This window comes from Pongo pygmaeus, chromosome 11 (genome assembly GCF_028885625.2).
Source record: "Pongo pygmaeus isolate AG05252 chromosome 11, NHGRI_mPonPyg2-v2.0_pri, whole genome shotgun sequence".
In the NCBI taxonomy this organism is placed as follows: Eukaryota; Metazoa; Chordata; class Mammalia; order Primates; family Hominidae; genus Pongo; species Pongo pygmaeus.
Window position 1 is genome coordinate 113,684,717 of NC_072384.2, and position 26,668 is coordinate 113,711,384.

The window sequence follows — 26,668 nt, forward strand, 5'->3', positions numbered from 1 at the left end:
TGGAGTGCTGCATATTTCTTTCTTTCTTTTTTTTTTTTTGAGATGGAGTCTTGCTCTGTTGCCCAGGCTGGAGTGCAGTGGTGTGATCTCAGCTCACTGCAACCTCTGCCTCTCGGGTTCAAGTGATTCTCCTGCCTCAGCCTCCTGAGTAGCTGGAACTACAGGCGTGTGCCACCACACCCGGCTAATTTTTTGTATTTTTAGTAGAGATGGGGTTTCACCATGTTAGCCAGGATGGTCTCGATCTCCTGACCTTGTGATCCGTTTCCCTTAGCCTCCCAAAGTGCTGGGATTACAGGCGTGAGCCACCGTGCCTGGCTGAGTGCTACATATTTCTAAAAATATTTAAGTTTTATCTTAAATTGTTTCTATATGTTTAAGTTTCTTCCAAATATAATATCCAATTTAAGCTTGCATATTCATTCAATATTTTAAGCACATTTTATTAACGATTATTTACTGAAAACATTTGATATACCAGACATGGTTATAACTGCTTTTTACATATTTCGTTTAGTCTTCATATTTTAGTAAGGTAGGTATTAAAATCTCTGGTTTACAGAACAGGAAACTAAGGCTCAGAGAACTCAATTAAGGTCATACAGAAGAGGCAGGAGACAAACATCTATAGAAGATGACACAGTACATCTAAAAAGTCAGAAATAGATGAGCCATTGTAACAAAAACAAATCAAAGTAAACAGTAATCGTTCTGAGAGACCATCCTTCATGTCTTTTATGTTCCTCCATGTCTTGCTGGATATGCCAAAAATGTAAGGCCCTGACCACTCCTTACCCAGGTCATTTGTTAAGGCTGGATTTACAGGAAACAACCTTAAGAGAAGGTAATGGCTTCTTCTGAAACAAAGAGCAAGTTTTCTATAAAAGCAGTGGATTCTCCAATGTCAGAATTCTTCTGTATTTTCAGGCTCCTGTAATTGTTCCTTGCATTTAATGAGTACTCAGGAAATGTCTGATGTGAGAAGTCAAGGACAAAGAGTAGGGTAGTAAAAGAATAGGTACCAGGAATGAATTATCCGACTATTATATCTAACTGTGACCCTTGATTATTCTAAAAAATAAAACAATATCAAACACATTTAATAGAAATAACAGCTAACATATCTTAGTGTCTTCTATGTTCCTGGTAAGTTCTTAATGCTTTTTGTTGCTTTACCCCTTGCAACAGCACTTTGAGGTAGGTAATATTGTTGTCTTTGTTCTACAAATGATGAAACTAGGGCCTAGAGGCATTAAGTAGTAGTTTGCCCAATGTGTCATAGCTAGTAAGTGATGGAAGCAGGCTCTGAAAGCTCTCTGGCTCTGACACACGTACTCTCAAACACCTCCTTAGGAAGTTACTGCTATCTTTTGGCAATAAATGGGAGCTTTTATAGGATCACTGGCTTCCAGTTTTCATCAAGAAATGTAGAATGAAAAATAATACCATTTGCCCTAGCAATCCCATTTCTGGGTATATACCCAAAGAAATAGAAATTGTTCTACCATAAAAACACATGTACATGCGTGTTCATTGATATTCATGATAACAAAGACATGGATTCAACCTAAATGCCCAACAACGGACTGGATAAAGAAAATGTGGTACACATATACCATGGAATACTATGCAGCCATAAAAGAATGAGATCATGTCCTCTCAGGGACATGAATGCAGCTGGAGGCCATTATCCTTAGCAAACTAATGCAGGAACAGAAAACCAAATACTGCATGTTCTTAGTTATAACTGGGAGCTAAATAATGAGAACAAATGGACACAAAGAGGGAACAACAGACACTGGGGCCTACTTGAGGAGGAGAGTGGGAGGAGGGAGAAGATCAGAAAAAATAACTATTGGGTACTACACTTAGTACCTGGGTGACGAAATAAGTTATACACCAAACCCCTGCGACATGAGCTTACCTGCACATGTACCCCTGAACCTAAAATAAACGTTAAGGAAAAAAAATATTTGCAAGGAAAAGGGCCTTAAATTTGCTTCTGATACATATGCGATAACCTGAGGAAGATCCTCTCAGCAATAAGACTATACATGATGGGGCAAGTGTCAACTATATACATTTGTCAGGCCCAAATTTGTAGCTCATAATTTTTATGCAACTGTTTTTACCTTGGCGAGAATCAACGCTACAAATACTATTCCAAGTCTTATTATATGGAACCAAACTCAAAACAGATGTCCAGCTAAATGCATTAAAGGTCACAAGAAAGGAACTGACAAAGCTGAACACCATAGTTCTTTATGGCTAAGCATCTGAGGAGCGTCTGATAGCTCCCCTGGGTCAGTCTTTCCATTTTGATTTTTAGAACTTTATTTTTTCATTTTTAAAAAAATTCCAGGTGTTGAGAACTCACCTTTTCTAGTAGTTTTCCCTGGGAACACTTAGGGATTTACAAACATCTGAAATTAGAGGATGCTAATGGGCAAGAATCAAGAGAAAGGTAATTCAGAGACGACAACGAAGTGGGAAAGAAACTATAGCGTCAAAGCGAAAGAAAACCAAGCTGCTTGGGTAGGAAGGTGCGATGCAAGCCAATTGTTTACTTATCTTGTCCGCTCCCAGAGCTGCGCCCGAGCTCTCGCGTTAACTAGGCAACAACGTTGCCACGGTAACTGGGAGGCGCGGGAGGGCGACAGCTCCCTGGACTCCCGGCAACCCTTAAGTGCCCGGGGCTGGTCCGTGGGGCGGGGTGAGAGATGCCGGGATCTCGCGAGAGCTCCCGGGGACAGTTGGGTAGCGTCTTCGCTGTTGCCCTTAGGGACGGCTGTGGGCCTGCTGGGGGTGGGGGCCCGAAGCGCCAGAGATGGCTGCTCAGCGAGGGATGCGCAGCTCCGCCGTGAGGGTCCTGGAAGAGGCGTTGGGCATGGGTTTGACGGCAGCCGGGGACGCGAGGGACACGGCGGACGCGGTGGCGGCTGAGGGCGCCTACTACCTGGAGCGTATCCTTCCCGTGGAGGCTCGGCCCGCTGCGCTGGCGGGTAATGGGTGTTGGGACGAAGGCGAGGGTCTCCCACTGGGGGCGCCTTTTGAACCTTGGGGCCACTCCAGAGGGGCCTCTGTTGGACTTCAAGGCGCTGTTTTTGCCACCACAGTCTTCCTGAGAGCCACTCACTGAATTTCTCGCCCTTAGTAGCCCAGGGTGTCCTGTACCTGTTAGAAGAGTTGGGAGACCTTCCAAGGCCTCATACTTAGTAACCATTCAGTACATTTTGGATGGAGGGTTGCTTTTTATGTTAAGACAGCACAACAAATTGCTTCAACCCTCCTTTCAAATAATGGGTTTCCCAAGTAAGCCCTCAATCTTTCAGAAAGCCGTCCCAATAAATTCAACGGAGGAACGTTAGGAGACTAGGGAAAGACCTCTGCCATTGGACTTTAAGGAGCTGAAGCTCAGAATATCCAACCCACGATCCTGTTCGATGGTCCAGTTAATGCTTAAATGCTTAATTTTGATAGCATTATCTTCCCGGGTAGTTCCAAGTTTGACTACTTAATAATAAATACTAATAGTATAGTTGCTTTGTTTTTTTCTTGAGCAAATAAATAATGATCTGGTGAGCTACACAGCTCAGAGATATTAGGAATAAAGCAGATGGTGATTAGCGATCGGAAGTACCAGAAAAATTGAATAACAATGTGTGGATAATTAGGTCCGCTATTTCATGTGTAGGGCTTTAGAACTCCCTTCCTCTAGTTTTATAGATTAATTCCTACTAGGGATACGGGGAGGGTTCATGAGAAAAAGACATCTAACTCCTTTATTCATGGAGGTAAGAAAGAGATGATTATCTGTTCAGTTCTTAAAGATACCAAGGAAACTCCAAAATCTGCCAAATCTTATTGGTTTGTCCAACTGTAATCCTCCCCAGGTTTAATTCAAGATTTCAGAAATCCAGCAATGATTCATTTTGTGAGCTTTGACAAGCCGATTAACCTGTCCTGACTCAGGCTCAGTACACATCCACACACAGAGAGCTTTGAAGAATTTAGCTGAAAGATTAAAGAAAATATGTAGTATTTTATTGGGTGCAAAAACGACTTTTACAGGAATAGAAATTCGAATCGCTTGAAATGAATTTGAAAGAAATATATGGGTGCTTTAGTGTCATAAATGAGGTTTTATACTGTTTTCATAGATGTAACAGTCAGTCTTTTCCAGTAATATTCCTCTTTAACAACGATTTTCATAATTCTTCCTAAGCTTATCTATATCCATTGCTCTTGCTACTGAATGGTAACCAGGCATCTTGTAATTTTGTTTGCATTAAAATTATTTCCATGAACACATAGTTTAATTGTTAACATGAGATTGACACAATGAGGTAACTTTTTGCAAACATCTTTGTGAAATAAATGGTAGGAGTCTAACATAACACAACATTTCAGCAGTGAAAATCAGGTTTACTTAATTTGCAGGGAGATCACTGAGTCACACCTGCCAAGATGTAGCAGTTTGCAAACCTGTCTTACAAAGACTTTTTCAAATAATCACACTTATTTGAACTTTAACACATATAAGCAACTGTAACTTTTTAGGATTTTACTAACCATTGTGTGAATTATCCAACCCATTTGCTTTTCTTCTTTCTTTGGTTGACTGACTGCTATTTTGTATTTTAACCAAAGGGTAGTCAGGGGATACACAGTTAAACATTTAACCAGTTAATTTTGCTATATTCCATACTGAGGGAAGAGGTTTAGTCATTTCAACTCTCAGTTGAAATGAAGTTTGAGAATTACTTGTGAATACCAATTATTCCTGTATCCCTGGGCACTCTTCACATGGTTAATTAAGAGTTGCCTGTGTAATGTTGTTTGACATTGTTTCTTAAGGCAATTATGATAGTTGGCAAAGTGAGACTTCCTTTGGTTTAAAGTCTTTGCTTTCAGGTAATTTAATTGAGCTATCGTGGTGGGTACATAAAAGTTATAATATGCACAGATGAATCAGAAATCTGATGTCCTCTGCTTCGCACATATACTCAATCACTTCTAATCTACTGCATTTGGCCTGGATTTCCCTTATTTATCACTGAACAGATGCTCCTAGTCCGTTAGACAATGAACTATCAATATCGAGCAAGACTTTGAAAGAAGTTGACTTGAATTCTTTAGGAAATCTCTCACTTTTCTGCTTTTAAATACTCAATTATGAAGAATATGAATAGACTAATGTCCAAACCAGAAACATAGCCAGGATCCACCTTGGGGGGGACATTAATGAAGGTCCCATGTCCTTTATAATGGTTTAACACTGGGTGCAGGAAAAAGAGTTCTTACCTCTGCAACACCCCTTCCCTGTAATCTCCTAGCTATAGCAGTGCCACCTATTTCTCTTCTAAGGAACCTCAGAATATTGCTTTTATGTTTTAGACTTCAACAAGGTGAGATACAAACATACATTGTTCTTAGCTATTGTCAGAACACTAAGAAATTGAGTTATGGAGTATATGAATCCTCTCTAGAACCCATCATTAGAAAAATACTTGCAGCATTATAAAATATAAGGTGAGATTTTAGCTATGTGATAGATATATAAAGGGTCAAGTAGGTATCCCCAGAACCTAGAAAGAAGGTTGATTGTCTTTTGTGAATGAATGAATCCCTTATTAGAAATCAACACAACTTGGGTGAGGTTTTCAATTGTAGTAGTGAGGAAGGGCTGCCTATTAATGTATGGCTACAGACATATGGGACTGCCTAGTTCCAATTGGAAGGCCAGAATGAATTTGTACTAAGAAAGCTAAGGGTTAATTGATTTTGTTGTTCCTTGTCTAAAGAGACTTTGTTCAAGGAATAGTAAATGAATACATGGACCCTAGGAAAGTGGAGCTTCAAGGTATTGTTTTTGTTACATACCTCCCTCTATATAGACATCTGGCTCCTCTAGCTTTTGATTATTTCCTCTCTCTGGGCATTTTAATACTAAGGATTTGGCTTTTTAGATGGTAGGTGTAAGTTTACTGGCCAATGAAAAGGGCTCCCCAACCCCCAGCAGCAATTTCTGCGAGTTCAGTAAGTTTAAGCCAGTTCTGTGAAGCTAATCAGCTCTGAATGGAGTCCCAAAGTCAACTCTTTCTGAAACGCCAAAATTAAGGACTCTAGACCCTGAAATATGAGGATTACACTAGACTGATGCCCTTATCTGAGATACTGAGGACTGCAATTGAAGTAGCAAGCCTGTAGATAAATATCTTAACCTCTACCTTGCTACCTTTAAAAAAAATTATTATTTTTTTAGAGATGAGGTATTGCTCTGCTACCCAGGCTTGAGTGCAGTGGCATGATCGTAGCTCACTGCAGCTTCAAACTCCTGGGTTTGAGCAATCTTCCCACCTCAGCTTCCTGAGTAGTGGGGACTGCAGATGTGCAGCACCATACCCAGCTAATTTTGTTTGTTAGTTTGTTTTTGTTTTTGGTAGAGACGGGGGTCTCACTCTGCTATTCAGATTGGTCTCGAACTCCTGTGCTCAAGGTATCCTACTGCCTTGGCCTCCCAAAGTTCTGGGATTACAGACATGAGCCACTGTTACCAGGCTGCTGTCTTCTTAAGTAACAGTTCTATCTAGTCTTTCACTGCCATAGTAATGTTCACTGATAACTTTAATTAAAATTGAAGTTTTCCTTATTTTATTTTATTTTATTTTTTGAGACGGAGTCTCGCTCTGTCTCCCAGGCTGGAGTGCAGTGGCACGATCTCGGCTCACTGCAAGCTCCGCCTCCCGGGTTCATGCCATTCTGCTGCCCCAGCCTCCCAAGTAGCTGGGACTACAGGTGCTTGCCACCACACCTGGCTAATTTTTTTTTTTTTTTGTATTTTCAATAGAGACGGGGTTTCACTGTGTTAGCCAGGATGGTCTCGATCTCCTGACTTCGTGATCCATCCGCCTCAGCCTCCCAGAGTGCTGGGATTACAGGCGTGAGCCACTGCACCTGGCCTTTCCTTTTTTAAAATTTACTGTATGGTTTTTAACTTTTTTTTTTTTTAAAGCTAAACATTGTAGTTGAGTAAGTAAAACATTTAGAAAGGTGGATGTGTAGATTTCTTTTTGTTTTTTAAAACTAACATTCTCTTAGATACATGTGTTAACCACTTTTTCTTCTGTTATAAAATGGTACTTCTCTGAAATGTTTGTAGTATTATAATTGTTATGAACCCTAACATTGTATTTCTTATCACTGGAACTTAATTTGTGCATGGGTTCTTAGATATTAGAACATACATACCCCATGTATATTCAAATGAAAAGGATACACAACCTGCGTATAGACAGACTAAGAACTATGTTACTAAATCCAGAGTGTTGATATTTACCTGTGTGAAAGTCATAGGCTATTTGGAGAGAAAAAATGTGTTTTGCTCTGTGTCCTTTAGTCAAGTGTTAATGTGCATATGACTCACCTGTGGATCTTTAAATAAATACTCTAATTCAATAAGTCTGGCAAGGGGGCTGAGATTCTGCATTGCTAAGAAGCTTCCTGATGCTGCGGTTGCTGCTGGTCTAAGGACTGTAATTGAAGTAGCAAGCCTGTAGATAAATATCTTAATCTCTAGCCTTTATATTTTCAGGTAGAAATATCACATGTAGAGTCCATATCTTTGGATCTCGTGGCTTAGAAGTTGGAAAGACTTACACCACCAGCTGCCATGAGCACTATGAGTCTTATATGCTGAACAAAAGTTATTTTCCAGTTAGGAAGGTAGAAGATACGCAATAGCTATGTAGGATGGGGGTGGCCAGTACATTTCCACTCTTCCCAATTCTGTTGAATTGGTAGTGGCTCCCTGGTATAGGATATTAATAAGAATTCTGAGTCCTCATGAAGACTGTGTGGTAAAAACTACAGGGAGCAATTGGCAAAAGGGAATGTGACCACAAGCATGCCAGTTACCTTCCATTTTTGTCTGTATTATTCAGTTAACTTATTTAAACTGGCCTTCCTAAGAAAGGGACCAAGACTATGATATTTGCTATTTACAGTATTTTTATTTCAACTTATTAAGTAAAATGTTGATCATGGAAGATCCAGGCTAGATTTTAGATTGCGTCTGTGTACGTTGGCTTTGCAGTGATGGCAAAGATTACAAAATGATTTCTGTCTATAGTAACTTTGGGAAATCATGTAAAATATAATTAGCTATATGTTTCACTCCAGTTCTTTATAAAGATGCTGCTACTGCTGGCAGTAAACACTACCTACAAATGCAGCAGTGGAAGAGACCAGTGTGTAAGGTACTTTGCTGCTCACATCTGAAAATTATTCATTGGTTTCTGGCTCTGGTCCATTTGGAGAATGTTATTTGTCTCCCCCTCATACCAATTGGCACCTCAAGCTCTGCGCCATTAGGCCAACCAAAATGTCTCACCGAGGTTTCTGGCTGTTGTGTTCTCTGTAGTACTGTGATGGGCTTAGGGCTCCCTGGCAGTTTCAGTGTGGGTGTTACATTTTCCCATTTTCTGAAAAGATCGAGAATATCAGGATCTGGTGCGGGCTCTGCTAGTGCAGAAACTGTGAGGTAGTTCACCCATGGTGACCAAATACCAGGAAACTAATTCATGCTATGAAACTCACAAGTGCTACTAAATTCCTTCCAGAACAAATGCAGATTTGGGAGGAATGGGAGCCTCAGTCTGTGTCTAGGTTATGACTAGGAATACAGAACCTGGCCTGGACTTGGATGGTACTGTGGACTGTGGCTTCAGGGCAGGGAGAAAACGGGAGCCATGGACATTACCCTAGGCAAGAACAATCTGGAAAACAAGGCACAGTATTAAGTGTCAAGTCAAGGCCAAGTGTGCAGATAGGTAAGAACCAGATATGAGGGGAACAGACAGGGCAGAAAAAAATTTTGGAACTGAAATTCACCAGTGTTCTTCGAAGGCATACTAGGCAGTTAGAGGGAAGGGAGTTTTGTAAGGGCTCAAAGGCAGCTTGACATTAAGAAACTGGTTTTAGGCCAGAATGCTAGTTTATTATTTCAGTGAAAAAATATCTTTGCATGAGAACCGTGATTAGCTTAATTGTATGGATGTTTCCTGGAGAGTAGGACCACCTAAGAGATTAAATTACAGATGAGAAAGTTGCTCCGTGAAAGTAGAACCAGAGTGTACAGAGTTTTATCATTCTTGACGAATTAACCTTTTCTACTCTGGCAAGATTGTTATCCAAAACAATGCTTTCCAAAGTTTTTCACATACAGTACTCCATCACATCCTACTTCACTCTGCCTTTTTTGCCGTCCCAAGGGCCAAGGGGATTGATATCTCTACAAGGCACTATTCTTTTTATGAGAACCCAAGAATGTCGTTTCTCTCAGGCTTTGGAACCAGATATTGCTGGATATCTGTTGAGAAACTCATCTGTTCTCATTGAGTTGATACAGAGATAGTATCTGATTCCATGTCCCTTTTTACCCTGGTTACTGGGAAGCTTAGAGTCGAATCTGGGGGTTATTTTTAACCAATCTTATGAGACCTATCTTAACCTTATTTCTATAATACTATTTCCTTTTCTCCTCCAATTTCCACATTCACTAATTGTTACATTTTGTATAGTGTGTGTATTTGCAAACTGTAGCAGAATCACTTTAGGATCAGTTTGTGCACCTGTCCCTACTGCCAGCTAGCTACCCAGGTAAACAGATGCGTACAAACATAAGTGTCAAAGTACATTTATGTCTTTAATAACGTTGTGACATTTAAACTGAGTTGCCTTTGGGAAATTTTAAATATAAATTATATTGTGGATACATAAAAATCAATCAAAGTATATATCTTCCTAGTTTGATTGTTTTGTCCACTACCTGACATATTGTCCCATCAATCTCTTGCCCTTGGTTAGATTTCGTTTTGAGTCTGTAGCCTGTAGCTCTTTTCTACTTCTCTTTCCTCTGGGGGTCTTCAAATTGAGCTATTCATGTGATTTGATTTACCTGTTATTAATATAACACTTGAGAGTTTTTGGAAAAAAATAGGTGAGTTCACTCCCTAGGATATTGGTTAAAAAATTGTGTATTCCTATTGTGTCACTGTAGAAACAGTACTATGTAGCAGCAAATTTATGGCATTTGTATCTCAGGAATTTATCTTTGTCATTCACAGCTATGTGATCTTGGGCAAATCTTTTAATCTCTGATTCAGTTTCTTCATTTTTAATTTAGAGATGACTATATCTGTGCTGTTTGACCTCATTGGGTTGTGTGAGAATAAATATAGTTTGGTCCATGTGAAAATACTTTTAAGCTTTATAAAATGTAGTTATGTATTCTCTTAACCTTTTTTGATTGTGGGAAAGTAATACATTTAGGTGATAAAAAGTCATTGTCTAGAATATTTGCTGGGTAGGAGTATGTAAGTGTTGATTGATATTTTCTATGCTTTGAGGACAAATCACTTTTTTTCTACTCTGTATTGCCATGTGACATCTTCCTCATATAATCTTATCAGCGGTTGGCTTATTTACAAATTTAAAGTCTATCCAGAAGCTTTTACAGTATTTACTTCTTTTTGAAATTATTATGATGTGAACATGGTGAAGGATGGCATTGCTTTTCTGGAGACATACAAATGACCGCTTACAAAATTACTTTCTAAGAGCTGTCTCTCAGAAGGGGTCATGCTTTTTCATAGAAAAGAGGCTGACTTCCTTTAGCTGAACCTTCGGAAATTTTATCTCAGTATATAAAACTATCAGAAAGATATAAATCTATAACTGGAGGGAAATTTAAAATGTCTTTTATTTATTCATTTTAACATATGTGGGAACAGAGGCATGAGAAATTTAAGAGATTTTTTTTTTCTATAGATACTCATCTCTTTCCAGAGTGAGAAAAGAAATGACAACAAACACTTGTATATCATTTACTATAAGCCAGGCACTGATCTAAATGCTTTACATATATTGACTGTTAACACTCTCATAGTATGGAAGGAAGCCAGTCTCTAAAATAAAATGACACCCTGATATGGTTTGGCTGTGTGTCCCCACCCTAATCTCACCTTGAATTGTAATAATCCCTATGTGTCAAGGGCAGGACCTTGTAGAGGTAATTGGATCATAGGGCCAGTTCCCCCATGCTGCTCTTGTGATAATGAGTGAGTCTCACAAGATCTTATGGTTTAATAAGTGTCTGGCATTTCCCCTGCTTGCACCCATTCTCTCTCATGGTGCCTGTGAAGAAATGCCTTCCGCCATGATTGTAAGTTTCCTGAGGTATCCCCAGCCATGCAGAACTATGAGTCAATTAAACCTCTTTTCCTTATAAATTACCCAGTCTTGGGTATTTCTTCATAGCAGCATGAGAATGAACTAATTCGCATCCAATGAGCCCCACCTCCTAATATTCATGCTCTTGTGTAATCCTCACACATTGAATAGGCGTGACCCACGTAACCAGTAGGATATTGAAGAAATGATGTGTGACTTCTGATGTTTGGTCAGAAAAGGTATTGTGGCATCCACATTGTTTTCTTGGACTGCTTGTTCTGGGGGTAGTTAGCCCACCATATCCTGAGGATGCTCAAGTAGCCTGTGGAGAGACCCACATGGGGAGGAACTGAGGTCTTTTGGGAAACTAGTACAATGTCAGTGAGCTGCCATGGAAATGGATCCTGCTGCCTCATCTCAGCCTTCAGATGACCCTAGTTCTGCTGTCATTTTGACTATGACATGAGAGACCCCCAAGTCAGATTCCACCAGATAAACCATTACTGAGCCGTTGACCCAGAGAAACTACAATATAATAAATGCTTATTGTTCCTTTTTCAGCGTTATTGAGTTGTAATTGACAAAATTACGTATATTCAAGATATACAACATATTTTGATTTACATATACATTGTGAAATAATTACCACACCCAAGCTAATTAACCTATTTACCTCATATAGTTACCTTTTCATTTTTATATTACTTGTGGTGAGAATATTTAAGATCTACTCTCTTTACAAATTTCAAGTGCACACTCCATTATTATTAGCCATAGTTACTGTGCTGTACATTAGGTCTCCATAAATTCTTCATCGTATAACTGAATGTTTGTGCAATGTTGATGAACATCCCCCTATTTTCCCTACACTCTATTCATTGGTAACTCCCCTTCTAATGTCTATTTCTGTAGAGTTGGAATTTTTTTTTAGATTCCACATATAAGTGAGATTATGCAGTATTTGTCTTTCTGTATCTAACATTTCACTTAGCATGACCTTCAGGTTCAGTATCTGGAGTAGGGTGTTAAATAAGAAGTAACAGAGTAGCTTTGAAACTGGGGATTAGGGAGATGTTGGAAATACTTTGTTAGTGAAAGATAAAATACCTCGAACAGATTGCTAGTAGAAGCCTTATGGTCTTTAAAGAGGCTGATGGCAAGGAATTAGAGAGTGAGGCAAATACTATTAGAAGGTGTTCTACAGTAATAGACAATTAATAAAGGAAGTATTTTACTCCTTGTAGTATTTAATATGGATGAATTAAGGTTGTGGAATAGACTGCAAGTATGCAACTATTTTTTTGTTTAATCATTTAACTAGCTATTTTTGAGCCTAATTACTTTTCACTATGTTATTAGGAGAGGCACTTATTCATGTTTTACAATAAAATACTGACCTTTTGACAGATACCTGGTATCTGAGGATTGGTCATAATGGAATGGGGCTTAAGTGTCCCTGCAAGGGATAGGGATAAGAAATACAGGATGATTACTTGTGATGGAGCTTAGTAGCAATAATACAGTTATAGGTTTAGATCTCTGTGGAAAATAATTGGCAAACACTTTATGTATTTATGTAGCACAGAAAACCCACACAGAACATGGAGAGGCAATATAATATGGTGAAACCTAAACATCTGGGCTCTTTTAGGTCCTAGCTGTGAAACCTTATGCTCTGATTCTTGATTGTAAAATAGAGTTATAGTTCCAGCCTCATAGGCAGGATGAGGATGAAATTAGTTAATACATGGAAAACCCTTAGAACAGTTCCTGTCTCCTATTAAATACTGTGTAAGTGTTATATATTCTTGTTACACACAACAGAAGTTGTTATATACCCTTTCAGCTAATGCTTGGTAAACAATACCAGAGACATTTTATAATCAGCAGCAAAATGAAAACTAGGCTAATCTTTGATTTTCATAACCATTACCATGCATTAAAGTGTTTAATTCACACATTTTAAACTTGGCATAACCAAGTCAGTGTAATCGAAAAAAATGTAAACCTAACAACAATAACAACAACAACAAGCATTGCTGGTTTGTGCTGTGATTTAACATAAAATATTGTCTTGAAGTTTTCATATGTAATTAGAGTAACATAGTTTTTGAAAGTCTTAAAGCAGTTCTCTTAGAATTATTTTATGTTAGAATCATTTCCATTGATATTTAATTTCTTCAGTATTTATGAAATTTTGAATTATGATTGCTATATACTTTATATTCACTTAAAAATTAAGTTATCTTTCCTATAAAGATAATTTAAAAATGGAGATATATGGAAAAGTAAAATTTAAATTTTATTGATAAAAGCATTGATATGTATTTTTTACTTAAATATTGGTGTGCATTTGTTTTGTTCATTCACAATACTTTGAACCAAATAAAGTCACATTTTATTCATGTACTGTGAATAGTTAACTCAGGAGCTCTGGAAAATTCATTGTGGTTTAAGATGAATTTGAAAAAGTTACTGTTTTTTCTTACCTCTTTCTAATTCACGCTACCTTATGATATTATGTATACTTTCATAAGCCTTCTTAGAATCAAGTTTGAAATCATTAGATAGATAGTAAACAGTCAAAAGACAGATAGCAATGTAGGTTTTCATGGATTTGAGTTGCGAAAAATAATGAAGTATTTTATTTTAAAATATCTAGATTTATAGGCTATATGGGGAAGACAAATATTTTAAAGATTAAATTATATATATTTACCACCTTCCTGGTAAGATAGTTGAATCCAATACCATATTTGAAGGTCAAATCAATTTTTGTGCAATAATTTTATTCTATATTTTTTGAGATTAAAACTTGACAAGATATTCAGAGGTCACCATAACTGAAGCATCTGAAGATGACTATGAATATGAAGAGGTAACGTTAATTTTAGGTGTTTATTCTGTAAATTTATTGCAGTCATTCTCATGAAATGCTCATTTTATTTTCTGAAACATGTAAGAACCATTCGTTTTTCTTAAGAGATACCAGTTTTTCAACTGAATTTAGCTAGTATCAGCTGATTAAGAATGAGATGTGAAAATTCTATTTAAACATTTAAATTGGATAATACATCTGATTCTTTTGATTTTCCTGTTAATTGTCCTTCAGGTTCAGCTCCTTATTACCTGCCTTGTAGATTCCTACCATAAACTGTTACCTCTGTTCAGGAGGCACTTCCTTCCTGTCATCCAGTCTGCTCTTGTCAAGGATTCCTAGATTCCCACTGCCCAGTTGGAGTGCAGGCCTTATGCATCCTTCCAGCTTAACAGTACTGCTGTCTAATGTGGTTCCTATCTCAAAGCTTTCCTTTAATTCGTTGTTCCCGAGACCTATCATTACTTCGGACACTTGGAGGATAAAATCACTGGTAGGTGACAGAGGCTATGAATGAAACTGTGTGGAAATAAGCCTGGCGAGCCTGGGTGAGCAAGAGACAGGATGAAGATTGGAGACAGGCTTTTTATTACTGGTAAAATGGAGATTATGTGTACCACATGAAGTTCCTGAATGAGTTAATAAATGTAAAGGGCCTAAACCAGTGATCAGTACATAAGAAGCATGTGTTAAGTCTTAACTGTCATTAATCATAATTGCAATCCATCATGTCCTTTCAAGATTTTAATGCTCAGTGAGTTTTATTTTTTAATAAACCAGAGATTTTCAGTTGCTAGTAGTTATGAAAAGGTGATGGTGGAAAACACTTGAGATGGGGCAAGAATGGTGATACTTAGATAGCCTTATTATTTTTTCAGCAGAATTGTTAGATTACATTTTCTATTATAGATAAAAGCAGTTGCCCACAAACTAATCTTGAATTTATTAGAAGTGACATTTATTGACATTTTCAAGGAAATCAGAAGAAAGCAGTTATTCATTTTTCATGGATCTTCAGAATGACATGGTATTTTACATAAAGTATTTCTTTGATCCTTTGATTTGTGAAGCAAAATTATTTCTGAAGTGAAATAAAGTATTTTATATTTCTGCTCACTCTTCCTATCCTTCTCTTTCTCTGTGATCTAGATACCAGATGACAATTTTAGCATCCCAGAAGGTGAAGAAGATCTGGCAAAAGCAATTCAGATGGCCCAAGAACAGGCTACAGATACTGAAATTTTGGTGAGAATTTGAACACTAGTGTAGTCTATAGTTTAGTGGTAGTGCTTTTTATATGAAGTTTGGAAAGTCTTTTAAATGTAAATACTAGTGTAGCTCAGTCATCTGTTATATCATTTTCATTTCTGTTTATTTGTGATCAAGCCTTCACTTTAAGGTAAGCAGTCATATTTACTCTTTTTTGGATTGCCATTCTCCACATCATGGTCACTCTTGCATGACTTTGTATCAAGTGACACCTTCTCTCCAAACTCTGATTAATCTCACTGGAGGATAAACCAATAATTTTCAACATTTATGTTTAGAATTTAGTGTCATGTACAAGTTCTACAGTCTGTTTTGTAAACATTTTGTGTTTTTTTACATGAAAGTATTAATCTTACAGGGAATGCTTAATATGACTTTCTTGTGAGGCTTATGAACTAATTATGTTAAGGAATGTGGTGGGGGATGTTTTTTGATTATAATGCAATGAACTAAAAGTGCATAAAACTGATGGCATTCCTCTAAAATTGAAAACTCATTAAAATTGTGAACCATTTAATATGATGGCAAAAATATTTTTTAAAATGTTTTATTTTGTACCAACATTAAGAAGGATGCTTTCTTTCAATGTTTAACCGCTTTACTACTGAGAAATGTGAAGGAATTTGTGAAACTCCTTTTTGGTTGCAGATTTGCCTTTCTCAGTGTGGAATGGTATGTGAGACTTTACTGCATATTATACCATATCATTCTTTCCATATTCTGTAGACTTCTTCAATCTAGAAGTCCAATAACTCCTTTTCAAAATGTCTGTCCACTCAAAATTGGAATAAAAGCTCTAGAGGAAGATTTTTTCAGGCCAAAATTAATTGCATTCTGTTGTAAATGGAGGGCTGCAGCTCATAGTAAATGACATTCTCTAATGCATCCCATGGACATAGCTTCTTCTTAGTAGACACAAAGTGAAGTCTATTACATAGACTTAGTCTGTTGGATATCTCAAAGCAATAATTTGTAGGAATAGTTTTAAAATGTATGAATAGCATTTTCAGTGACATGCAACTGATATGTTTATTCACTTCTCATCATCCTCTTCCTTTATATCACTAAGGATTTTGACAAATTCTTTATGTACCGCTCATTCGTATCGGTATTTGGTAAAGTACATGTGGCTAATACAGTGCTTGGCACATAGTTGGCACTAAATAAATAGCAGTTAAATAAGAGAATGAACAAATGGATCATTGAATGAAAAAACTGAACAAAACTGTAATTACTTCCTTCTGCTATCATGGTCGAAAGTGTTTATCATGCAAAGATAAATCAGAGGGCAGTTGAGGAAGAAATACATTGTAGTAGCGGTTGTATCTACTGAGCCAAATATCAGTAATTCTTCTTTTATCAATTTATTGGAAGCTTTTCTTTATCATAACCTTATATGAGTTTAACATTCTTGATTTCTGGCATGTCTATAGCTGATTGACTCTCATTTAGCTTCTTTTTACCTCATTTTAAAAAATTCTTTGGAGGAACAGTATTACGCTGAAAATTCACAGCAGTTGTCCTTAAGCTGTTAAAATTAAATATGGATTCATTTTATCATAAGCATATTAGTTATATTTTTTAATTTGCTTTTTATTTCTAAAGTATGTTAATCTTCAGTAATTTGAATTGTGCTATGGGCTTTCTGTTTTAAAGAATACTTATTGCTTGTTAAATCCATTTTTTGTTCTGATCTTATATATATTCATAAACAAGATATATTTTCTTCTACGTTAAAGGATACAGTAATCTCTGTGCACAGAACTCTTAAAATTTTCATTGAAGATTTCAAGTAAAAGGTTATGATACTATTAGGAAAGTTAAGTTGAAATAATGTAAATTGTCTTATTTGTTAAAATATTAACAAAAAATGACTTATTGCGACTTATTGAATAGTTGACATTTAAATACATTCTTGTTCCTATGATTTCCTTTTTTTTGTTTGTTTGAGACGGAATCTTGCTCTGTCGCCCAGGCTGGAGTCCAGTGGCGCGATCTTGGCTCACTGCAAGCTCCGCTTCCTGAGTAGCTGGGACTACAGGCACCTGCCACCACACCCAGCTAATTTTTTTTTGTATTTTTAGTAGAGACAGAGTTTCACCATGTTAGCCAGGATGGTCTCGATCTCCTGACTTTGTGATCCACCCGCCTCGGCCTCCCAAAGTGCTGGGATTACAGGTGTGAGCCACTACACTGGGCCAAGTTCTTATGATTTCCTTTAAATGTGGGTAGTATAGATTAAATATTTGAGAATTGATTGCATGGTTTGCTTTATAAATTTTAAATTGTGTATTTGATACTATCCGTTTTCTTAGTGAGTTCAATGATCTGAATTCTGAATTAAATAATTTTCATTATATTTAAAGTTATTCTTGAAAAATATTGAGAAGATAGGAAATGTTATTAATCTATAACAGTTATGTAGTTTGATTATACTATCAGTCGTTTCTTGAAATTTAAGTATTTTACAAGTATGAATACAAGTAAAGATAGGACTATATATATGTTCCTTAGATTGTGTCTGTGTGTCTGTATGTATTACTTAGGGATATTTGTATGTAAATACATGAAAAGAAAGGTCTACTTACATTGAAGCTGGGTCTCCCCTTCTAAACTCTGAGCCTTTTTATAAGTGTATTTTTGCCATTTTTTTGGATAATTCTTCAGCCTCTTTGGTTATCGATAGTTTATTTTGTTAATTTTCAAGGTACAATCTCAGAGGTCTTTCATACTGCTGTAATTCCATAATGACTTCTAATTTTTATAAATGTAGAATTTTGATCTTTAAATATGACAGTAGCAAGACACCCAAGTCATACAATTGTTCAATTCCCTGATGCTTTTCCTCCTCCTGCTACCCCTTTTCCTCCTCTTTCTTCTCCCTTCCCTCCTCCTCCTTTTCTTCCTCTTCCTCCTGAGAATTTAAGTAGAATTTATGGAATTTCTTTGGAATATTTAACTATTTTTGGAGAAGACTAATTGATGACTGACCCAAGTGAGAATGTTCTTTACCATATGTATCAATAGTTCTCAAAGTATTGTGGGAGATCTTTTGGGGTCCCCAAGACCCCTTTTAGGGAGTTTATGTTGTCTTTCATTTTCCAACTACACACCTGCTGGAGGATTCTCTTCACATAGCTCAACTGAGACAACGTATCACAACAGGTCAAATGCAGAAACAAATATGGGAATCTAGCTGTTCCTCTAGATACTAAAAAGATTTGTAAAAATTTGTAACAGTGTCACTCTTCTCATTAGTTCTTTTTCTGTTTTGGAAAATGTAGTTAGTTTTTATTAAAAAAATTCTATGTTATCTGTGTAGAAGTTTTGTTATAGTTATTTTAAAGTAAATGAATATTTTAAAATTTAATATCTAATATGTAATTCTTGATAGGTATAACTCAGATAAATAAGTGCTGTCTGGAGTACTCAATAATTTTTAATAGTATAAAGTTTGAGACATTTTGTAGAATTCTATTCTCAGAAATTTTCAAATATGTTAAGAATTAATATAAAAAAGTTCTCTTGCTATTATGTTAGTATACCAAAATATAGTCTAGGATTAATAAATTTGTATTCCTTTTATTTAGATCTTAATGTCACGAGGGATTAATATTAGGTTGGTGCAAAAGTAATTGTGGCTATACCATTACTTTTAATGGAAAAAACCGCAATTACTTTTGCATCAACCTATACTGTTATGTTAACTCTCACATATCATAATGCTAATGGATTAAATTCTTAAACAATTTTCATTACTTTTAGACTCAATTACTAGGTCCCAAGAAAAAGAGCTGTTTGTCATTAGTGAATTCCCATTCTCTTCATGTACACATTTAATTTTAGTTAGAGACCCAGGCTCCTTGTACTCAAAGCCATGTCTACAGATTATCCAAGCCAATATATTTGACTTAATGTGAATTGAGGAGTCGATGAAATGAAGCCCCAAATAAAGTAACATTTAAGTTTTAAGACTACTTGGATTTCATTGTTTATTTTTTTGTTTCTCACTGGTCAACTAAAGTTGTCAAAGGAACTCACATTAAAACAGTTCAAAATTTGTCAGGATACTTAATTTTAATATGTGGTTTAGCACTTCTTTGCAATTCAACATTTAATTAATTCTTAAGTCTGGAAAGTTTTATGTCCTCAACATCTTTCATATCCTTCTCTTTACCTTCATCCTCACTTAGTCTACCTTAAAGCTACCCTCTTTCTTCTCTCATCTGAGCTACTGCATGCTGCTGGTACTATGCTTCCTTCTATTCCCACCTAAAAGATGTGTCTAATGCAAATTTCAATTTATCTCCCCTCTACGTAAATTCCCAATGTGTCTACCCTTCCACCTGCCTTTGCCTTCTTGATATGCTTCCTGTTTAGCTTTTCCACTTTATCTTTGACCCTTTCTCCGTAAGACCCTGAGCCTTAATGGATTGAATTGTCACTCCTTGTTTTTGCCTCAGATGTTTTCTTGCCTTGAATATTGGTTTATCTTTCTTTATCTGTTGTATTTCCTCATCGTCTGTAAAGTTCAACCTAATAGTCTCCTTAACATAGCCTTCATTCACCTGTCTAAGGCAAGGGAAATACTCTTCTCCATTGTGTATCACTTCACCTAGCAGATTTCTATTGTTGCAATCATAACACAATATAGAATCCTGTCTACTTAGAAAATGTCAGCTTTAGAATGTTCATAGACAAAATGAAGCTATGTGCTAGAGCTACCATTGTTTGTCCTCAACAGATTTCTGGGACACATGTGGCTAGAGTAATTTTTGATCATTCAGCAGTCTACAAAGTGAGACCATATTTCGCTGGTTTGTAGATTGCTTGCTTTTTTGTGCTTATTCTGTGGTGTTTTGTTAACCTCATAATTAAGTTAGTTAAAAGCCATAATGAGAGTTGTATATAATGTATAATAGGGATGAAAGTGCAACTTAAATTTCTTAAGCATACATAATGGTTGCATGTATGATATCTGTGGATACATGAGTAGGATTTTGTAATCAAAATTTGTAACAAATAAAAGAGCTTCTGTATTATAATGTTTTGTTTTTGCTAAATGAACCTTTCAGTTCCTTAAGACAGAACTGTCTTATTCATGTTTAATTCCCAGCACCTTTCATGGTACCTGGTACATGGGAGATGTTCACCAATTATATGTTGAATAAATATCCTACGTAAAGGTAAAAGAGATATTCATGATCACATTAGAGCTTGGAAGGGATGTGTGTGTGTGTGTGTGTGTGTGTGTTGTGTATAAATGCAGAAGAACAATAAATTAAGGTGTATTTACAAGCTTATACATTTTATTGTACAGTATAAATAAGAACCAACACAGTTTAAGGTGGTTGTATTTCTGTTCTGTGGGAATGCTTCAAGGTGTGTGCATGGTACACATTCAGGAAGACACAGAATGCAAACATTTATTTGAAAGGGCAGGAATCTGCCAGGTGTGTTGCAACCATACATACAACAAACATCCTTTAACCTGCCCATAAGTGTCTTTAGAAATGAGAATAGATACACCCTCCTGCAGTCTCTCTGTCTTCCTTTTCCTGTTTTCCAAGTTCCTTCCAACAATCAGCCTAAAATATCATTTTCAAATTTATTGACCAAAAAAACTGAGGTAGCATTTATTGTTGTATAATAAATGTTCACTTCCAACTATATTTTGCCCTCACCTTACAATTATATATATTTCCTGTGCTGGTAACCAGCACACTGCAAAGACTTGAAGGTAGACATCTTGTACTCTGCTAGTTTGGTATCTCCCATGACATTTGATATGGCATCCTGTACTTCTTATGTAATGTCTTTTTAATAATCTTTGGAAGAATAGTCCAGTTTTTTTTTAATTTTTAATTTTTGAGGATACATACTAGGTACATGTATTTATCAGGTACATAAGATATTTTGCTACAGATGTACAATGTACAATAATCACAGGGTAAATGGGGTTCTATCAACTCAAGCATTTATATTTATATTACAAACCAATTATACTCATTAATTTAAAAATTACTATAAATTATTGTTGAATGTAGTCACTCTCTTGTGCTATCAAATACTAGATCTTACTCATTCTGACTATATTTTTGTACCCATTAACCATCCCCTCTCCCCTCCCCAGCCTCTGGTAATTATTGCTGTAGACTCTGCCTTTGTGAGTTCAATTGTTTTACTTTCTAGCCCCCACAAATAAGTGAGAACATGTGAAGTTTGTCTTTCTGTGCCTGACTTATTCCACTTACACAATGATGTCCAGGCCCATCCATGTTGTTGGAAATGACAGGATCTCATTGTTTTTGATGGCTGAATAGTACTTTATTACATATATGTACCACATTTCCTTTCTGCACTCACCTGTTGATGGATACTTAGGTTGCCTCCAAATCTTAGCTATTGTGAATAGTGCTGAGATAAACACAATAGTGCAGATATCGTTTCGATATACTGATTTCCTTTCTTTTGAGTATATTCTTGGAAGTAGGATTGCTGAATCATATTAAATAACTCTTAGTTTTTTTGGAGAGCGTCTAAACTGTTCTTTATAGTGGTTGTACTAATTTACATTTCCACTAACGGTGTACGAGGGTTACTTTTTCTCCACATCCTTGCCAGCATTCATTATTGGCTATCTTTTAGATAAAAGCCATTTTAACTGGGGTGAGATGATAGCTCATTGTAGTTTTGATTGGCATTTTTCTGATAATCAATGATGTTGAGCAGCTTTTCATTTAACTGTTTGCCATTTGTATATCTTCTTTTGAGAAATGTCTATTCTGATCTTTTGCCCATTTTAAAATTAGAGTATTTTTTTTCTTTAGAGTCGTTTGAGCTCCTTATATAGTCTGATTATTAATCCCTTGTCAGATGGATAGTTTGCATATATTTTCTCCCATTCTGTGGGTAGTCCCTTCACATTATTGATTGTTTCCTTTGTTGTGCAAAACTTTTTAACTGATGTGATCCCATTTGTCTATTACTTGTCTTGGATGCCTGTGCTTGTGAAGTATTGCTCAAGAAATTTTTGCCCAGACCAGTGTCCTCAAGAGTTTCTTTTGGGAGTTTCTCTTAGAAGGTCCATGGTTTGAGGGTGTAAATTTAAGTCTTTAATCCATTTTGATTTGATTTTGTGTATGACAAGGGATAGGGGTCTAGTTTGATTCTTCTGGATATGGATATCCAATTTTCCCATCACCATTTATTGAAGACACTGTCTTTTCCCCTAATGTATGTTCTTGATACCTGTGTCGAAAATGAGTTTACTGTAGATGTATGTGTTTCTGTATTCTCGTTTCTGTTGGTCTATGTATCTGTTTTTATACTAGTACCATACTGTTTTGTTTACTATAGCTCTGTAGTATAATTTGATATCACATAGTGTGATTCATGCAGTTTTCTTCTTGTTCAGGATAGCTTTGGCTAATGTGGGACTTTTTTGGTTCCATATAAATTTTAGGATTATTTTTTCTGTTTCCATGAAGAATGTCATTGGTATTTTGATGGGAATTCCACTGAATTTGTAAATTGCTTTGGGTAGTATTGACGTTTTGGCAGTATTGATTCTTGTAATCCATGAACATGGACTATCTTTTCGTTTTGTTTCTTTTTCTATTTCTTTCATCAGTATTGTATAGCTTTCATTGTAGAGAGATCTCACTTAATTGGTTAAGTTAACTTCTAGGTATATTATTTGTAACTATTTGTAAATGTGGTTTCTTTCTTGATTTCTTTATCAGATTGTTAACTGTCAGCATATAGAAATGCTACTGATTTTGGTGTGTTGATTTCATATTCTGCAGGTTTACTGAATTTATCAGTCCTTTTGGTGAATAGGTTTTTTTCCAGTATAATATCATAGCATTTGCAAACAGGGATAATTTGACTTCTTCCTTTCTGATTTGGATGCCCTTTATTTCCTTCCCTTGTCAGATTGCTCTACCTAGGACTTCCAGTACTATGTTGAATAATAGTGATGACAATGGGCATCCTTGTTATGTTTCAGATCTTGGAGGAAAGGCTTTCAGTTTTTCCCCATTCAGTGTGATGCTACCTGTGGGTCTGTCATATATGGTGTTTACTGTGTTGAGGTATGTTTCTTCTATCTCCATGTTTTTTGAGGGTTTCTATCATGAAGGGATGTTGAATTTTATCAAATGCTTCTTTCAGCATCAATTGAAAGGATAATATGATTTTTGATCTTCATTCTTTTGTTATGATGTATCACATTGATAGATTTGCATAAGTTGAACCATCCTTGCATTCCAAGGATGAATCCCACTTGGTCATGATGAATGACCTTTTTAATGTGTTGTTGAATTAAATTGGCTAATATGGTGTTGAGGATTTTTGCATCTATGTTCATCAGGAATATTGGCCTGTAGTTTTCTTGTTTTAACATGTCTTTGGCCTTGCTATCAGGGTAATACTGGCCTCATAGAATGAGTTTTGAAGTATTCCCTTTTCTTGTGTTTTTTAGAATAGTTTGAGTAGGGTTGGGATTAGTTCCTTTTTAAAATGTTTTATACAATTCAGCAGTGAAGCTATTGTGTCCAGGGCTTTCCTTTGCTGGGAGCCTTTTTATTATGGCGTCAATCTTGTTATTGGTCTGTTTGGCTTTTGGATTTCTTCATGTTACAATCTTGGTAGTTGTATGTGTCCAGGAATTTATCCATTTCTTCTAGGCTTTCCAATTTACTGGCATGTAGTTGCTCATTGTAGCCTCCAATGATCCTTTAAAATTTATTTGATATTGGTTGTGATGTCCCCTTTTTCCTCTTAATTATATTTATTTGAGTCTACTTTAAAAAAAATTTTTTTTTGGCTAATGTTTTGTCAATTTTGTTTATCTTTTCAAAAAACCAACATTTGTTTTATTGATCTATTGTATTGTTTTGTTCATTTGAATTTCATTTATTTCTGCTCTGATGTTTATTATTTTTCTTATATTTATTAGGTTTTGTTTACTCTTACTTTGCTAGTTCTTTAAAATGACTCATTAGGTAATTTATTTAAAGTTTTTCTTTATTATTGGTGTAGGCACTTGTAGAGAGCCGGCAAAGAGATCATGACCAACTCAACATTCCAATGGAGGGTATATGATCAAACAGCAAACTGTTTATCATGAATGTAGGATGTGGGCAAACTTATGACTGCGCCTGCCACCAGAAGGTTTGCTGAAGGCAATCACTCCATGGTGCCGTGCTCGTTGAGGTTATCTACTGGGACATCTATAGCCTATTGTTTGAAGAATTTAATCTTGCAAACCTGCTGTAAATCAAACTGCCGACTGATAGTCACCCGACAATCACCTCCTCTTCTCGCTATCTCTTTTACCGAATAAATATGGAGGACTGAAGAAGCTTATGGCCCTTGTTAACTAGAAGCAAGGAGTCCCCTGACCCTTCTTCCAAATATACTCTTTTGTGTTTGTCTTTATTCCCATGTTCGTCATCCTTTGTTCAGTCCCCCAAGGTCCATGCAGGTGGCAAAGTGGTGCCCCAACAGGGACTTGAGGACATCGGCAGGTACTTACAGCTAAAAAATTCCCTGTTAGTACTGCTTTCACTGTATCTCATAGGTTTTGGTATGTTGTGTTTCCACCATCATTCGTTTCAAGAATTTTTTCAATTTCCTCTCTGCTTTTCTCATTCAGGAGCATATTGTTTAATTTCCATGTGTTTGTATAGTTTCCAAAATCCCTTCTGTTACTGATTTTTAATTTTACTGTAGTCAGAGAAGATACTTGACACAATTTCAGGGTTTTTTTTTATGTTTTAAGATTTGTTTTGTGGCCCAATATGCCAGGCCATGTATATCCCAAGGATAGAGATAGTCTGTTTTTGAGAATGATGCATGTGATAAGGAGAAGAATGCGTATTCTGCAGTCATTGGAAGAAATGCTCTGTGAAATAGCTATTTGGTTCATTTGGTCTGTAGTGCAGATTAAGTCTGATGTGTCTTTGATGATTTTCTGTCCTGATGATATGACCAGTGCTGAAAGTGGGGTCTTCAAGTTTCCAGCTATTATTGTATTGAGGTCCATCTCTCTCTTTAACTCTAATAATATTTGCTTTATATATCTGGATGCTCCACAGTTGGGTGTGTATATATTTACAACTATTATAACTTCTTGCTGAATTGATCCCTTTATCATTATATAATGACTTTCTTGTCTCTTTTTACAGTTTTTGTCTGAAATCTCTTTTGTCCAATTATAAGTATAGCTACTCCTGCCCCTTTTTGGTTTTCAGTTGCGTGGAATATCTTTTCTATTCCTTTATTTTCAGTTTTAGAGGTGCAGTGTGTTTCTTGTAGACAACAGATCATTAGGTCTTAATTTTTCATCCATTCTGTCACTCTATGCCTTTTTATTGGAGGTGGTTTTAGTCCATTTATATTTAGTGTTATTAATGATAAGTAAGGAGGAAGCCCTTGCCATTTTGTTATTTGTTTTCTGGTTGTTTTGTGGTCTTCTCTTCTTAATTCCTGTCTTCCATTTAGTGAAGGTTATTGGTGGTATGATTAAATTTCTTGCTTTTTATTTTTTGTGTATCTGTTGCATGTTTTTTGATTTGAGGTTACAATGAGGCTTGCAAATACTATTTGATAACTCATTATTTTAAGCTGATGACAACTTAACATTGATTACATAAACAAAAAAAGCAAAGAGAAAACTACTGAAAACTCTCCACTTTAACTTAATCCTTCTACTTTTTAAAGTTTTATTATTTCTATTTATATCTTATTGCACTGTCTATATTTTGACGTTGTTATACTTATTGTTTTTGATCAGTTCACCTTTTAGTCTTTCTATCAAGGTATGAGTAGTTTACATACCACCATTACAGTGTTATAATGTTCTGTGTTTGTGTACTTACTATTACCAGTGAGTTTTGTACCTTCAGATGCTTTTTTCTTGTTCATTAACATCGTTTTCTTACAAACTGAAGAACTCCCTTTAGTATTTCTTGTAGGACAGGTCTGGTGTTGGTGAAATCCCTTCCCTTTTGTTTGCCTGAGAGAATCTTTATTTTTCCTTCACGGATATTTGAGGTTTGAAGGATAATTTCATTGGATATACTATTTTAGGATACAAGTTTTTTTTTTCCATCATAACTTTAAACATGCCATACCATTGTCTCTTATCCTGTAAGGTTTCCACTGAAAAGTCTGCTGCCAGATATATTGGAGCTATATATGTTGTTTCTTTTCAGTTGCTGCTTTTAAGATCCTTTCTTTATTAGTGACCTTTGGGAATTTGATTATTAAATGCTTTGAGGT

General features: G+C 36.1%; 1 protein-coding gene across 4 annotated transcripts in view; it reads left to right on the forward strand.

The window, feature by feature from the left end:
• Positions 1-2,688: 2,688 nt before the first annotated feature.
• Positions 2,689-26,668, forward strand: part of SPAG16 (sperm associated antigen 16) — a 1,161,609-nt gene continuing 1,137,629 nt past the window's right edge. The window contains exons 1-3 of one of the 4 annotated variants that reach the window (XM_054478489.2): positions 2,689-2,963; positions 14,064-14,110; positions 15,260-15,355. In XM_054478489.2, the coding sequence (XP_054334464.1) occupies positions 2,828-2,963; positions 14,064-14,110; positions 15,260-15,355 (279 nt within the window). In that variant the 5' untranslated portion in view covers positions 2,689-2,827. The remainder of the gene's footprint in view (positions 2,964-14,063; positions 14,111-15,259; positions 15,356-26,668) is intronic. The other 3 variants (XM_054478490.2, XM_054478491.2, XM_054478492.1) reach the window with 3 other exon arrangements.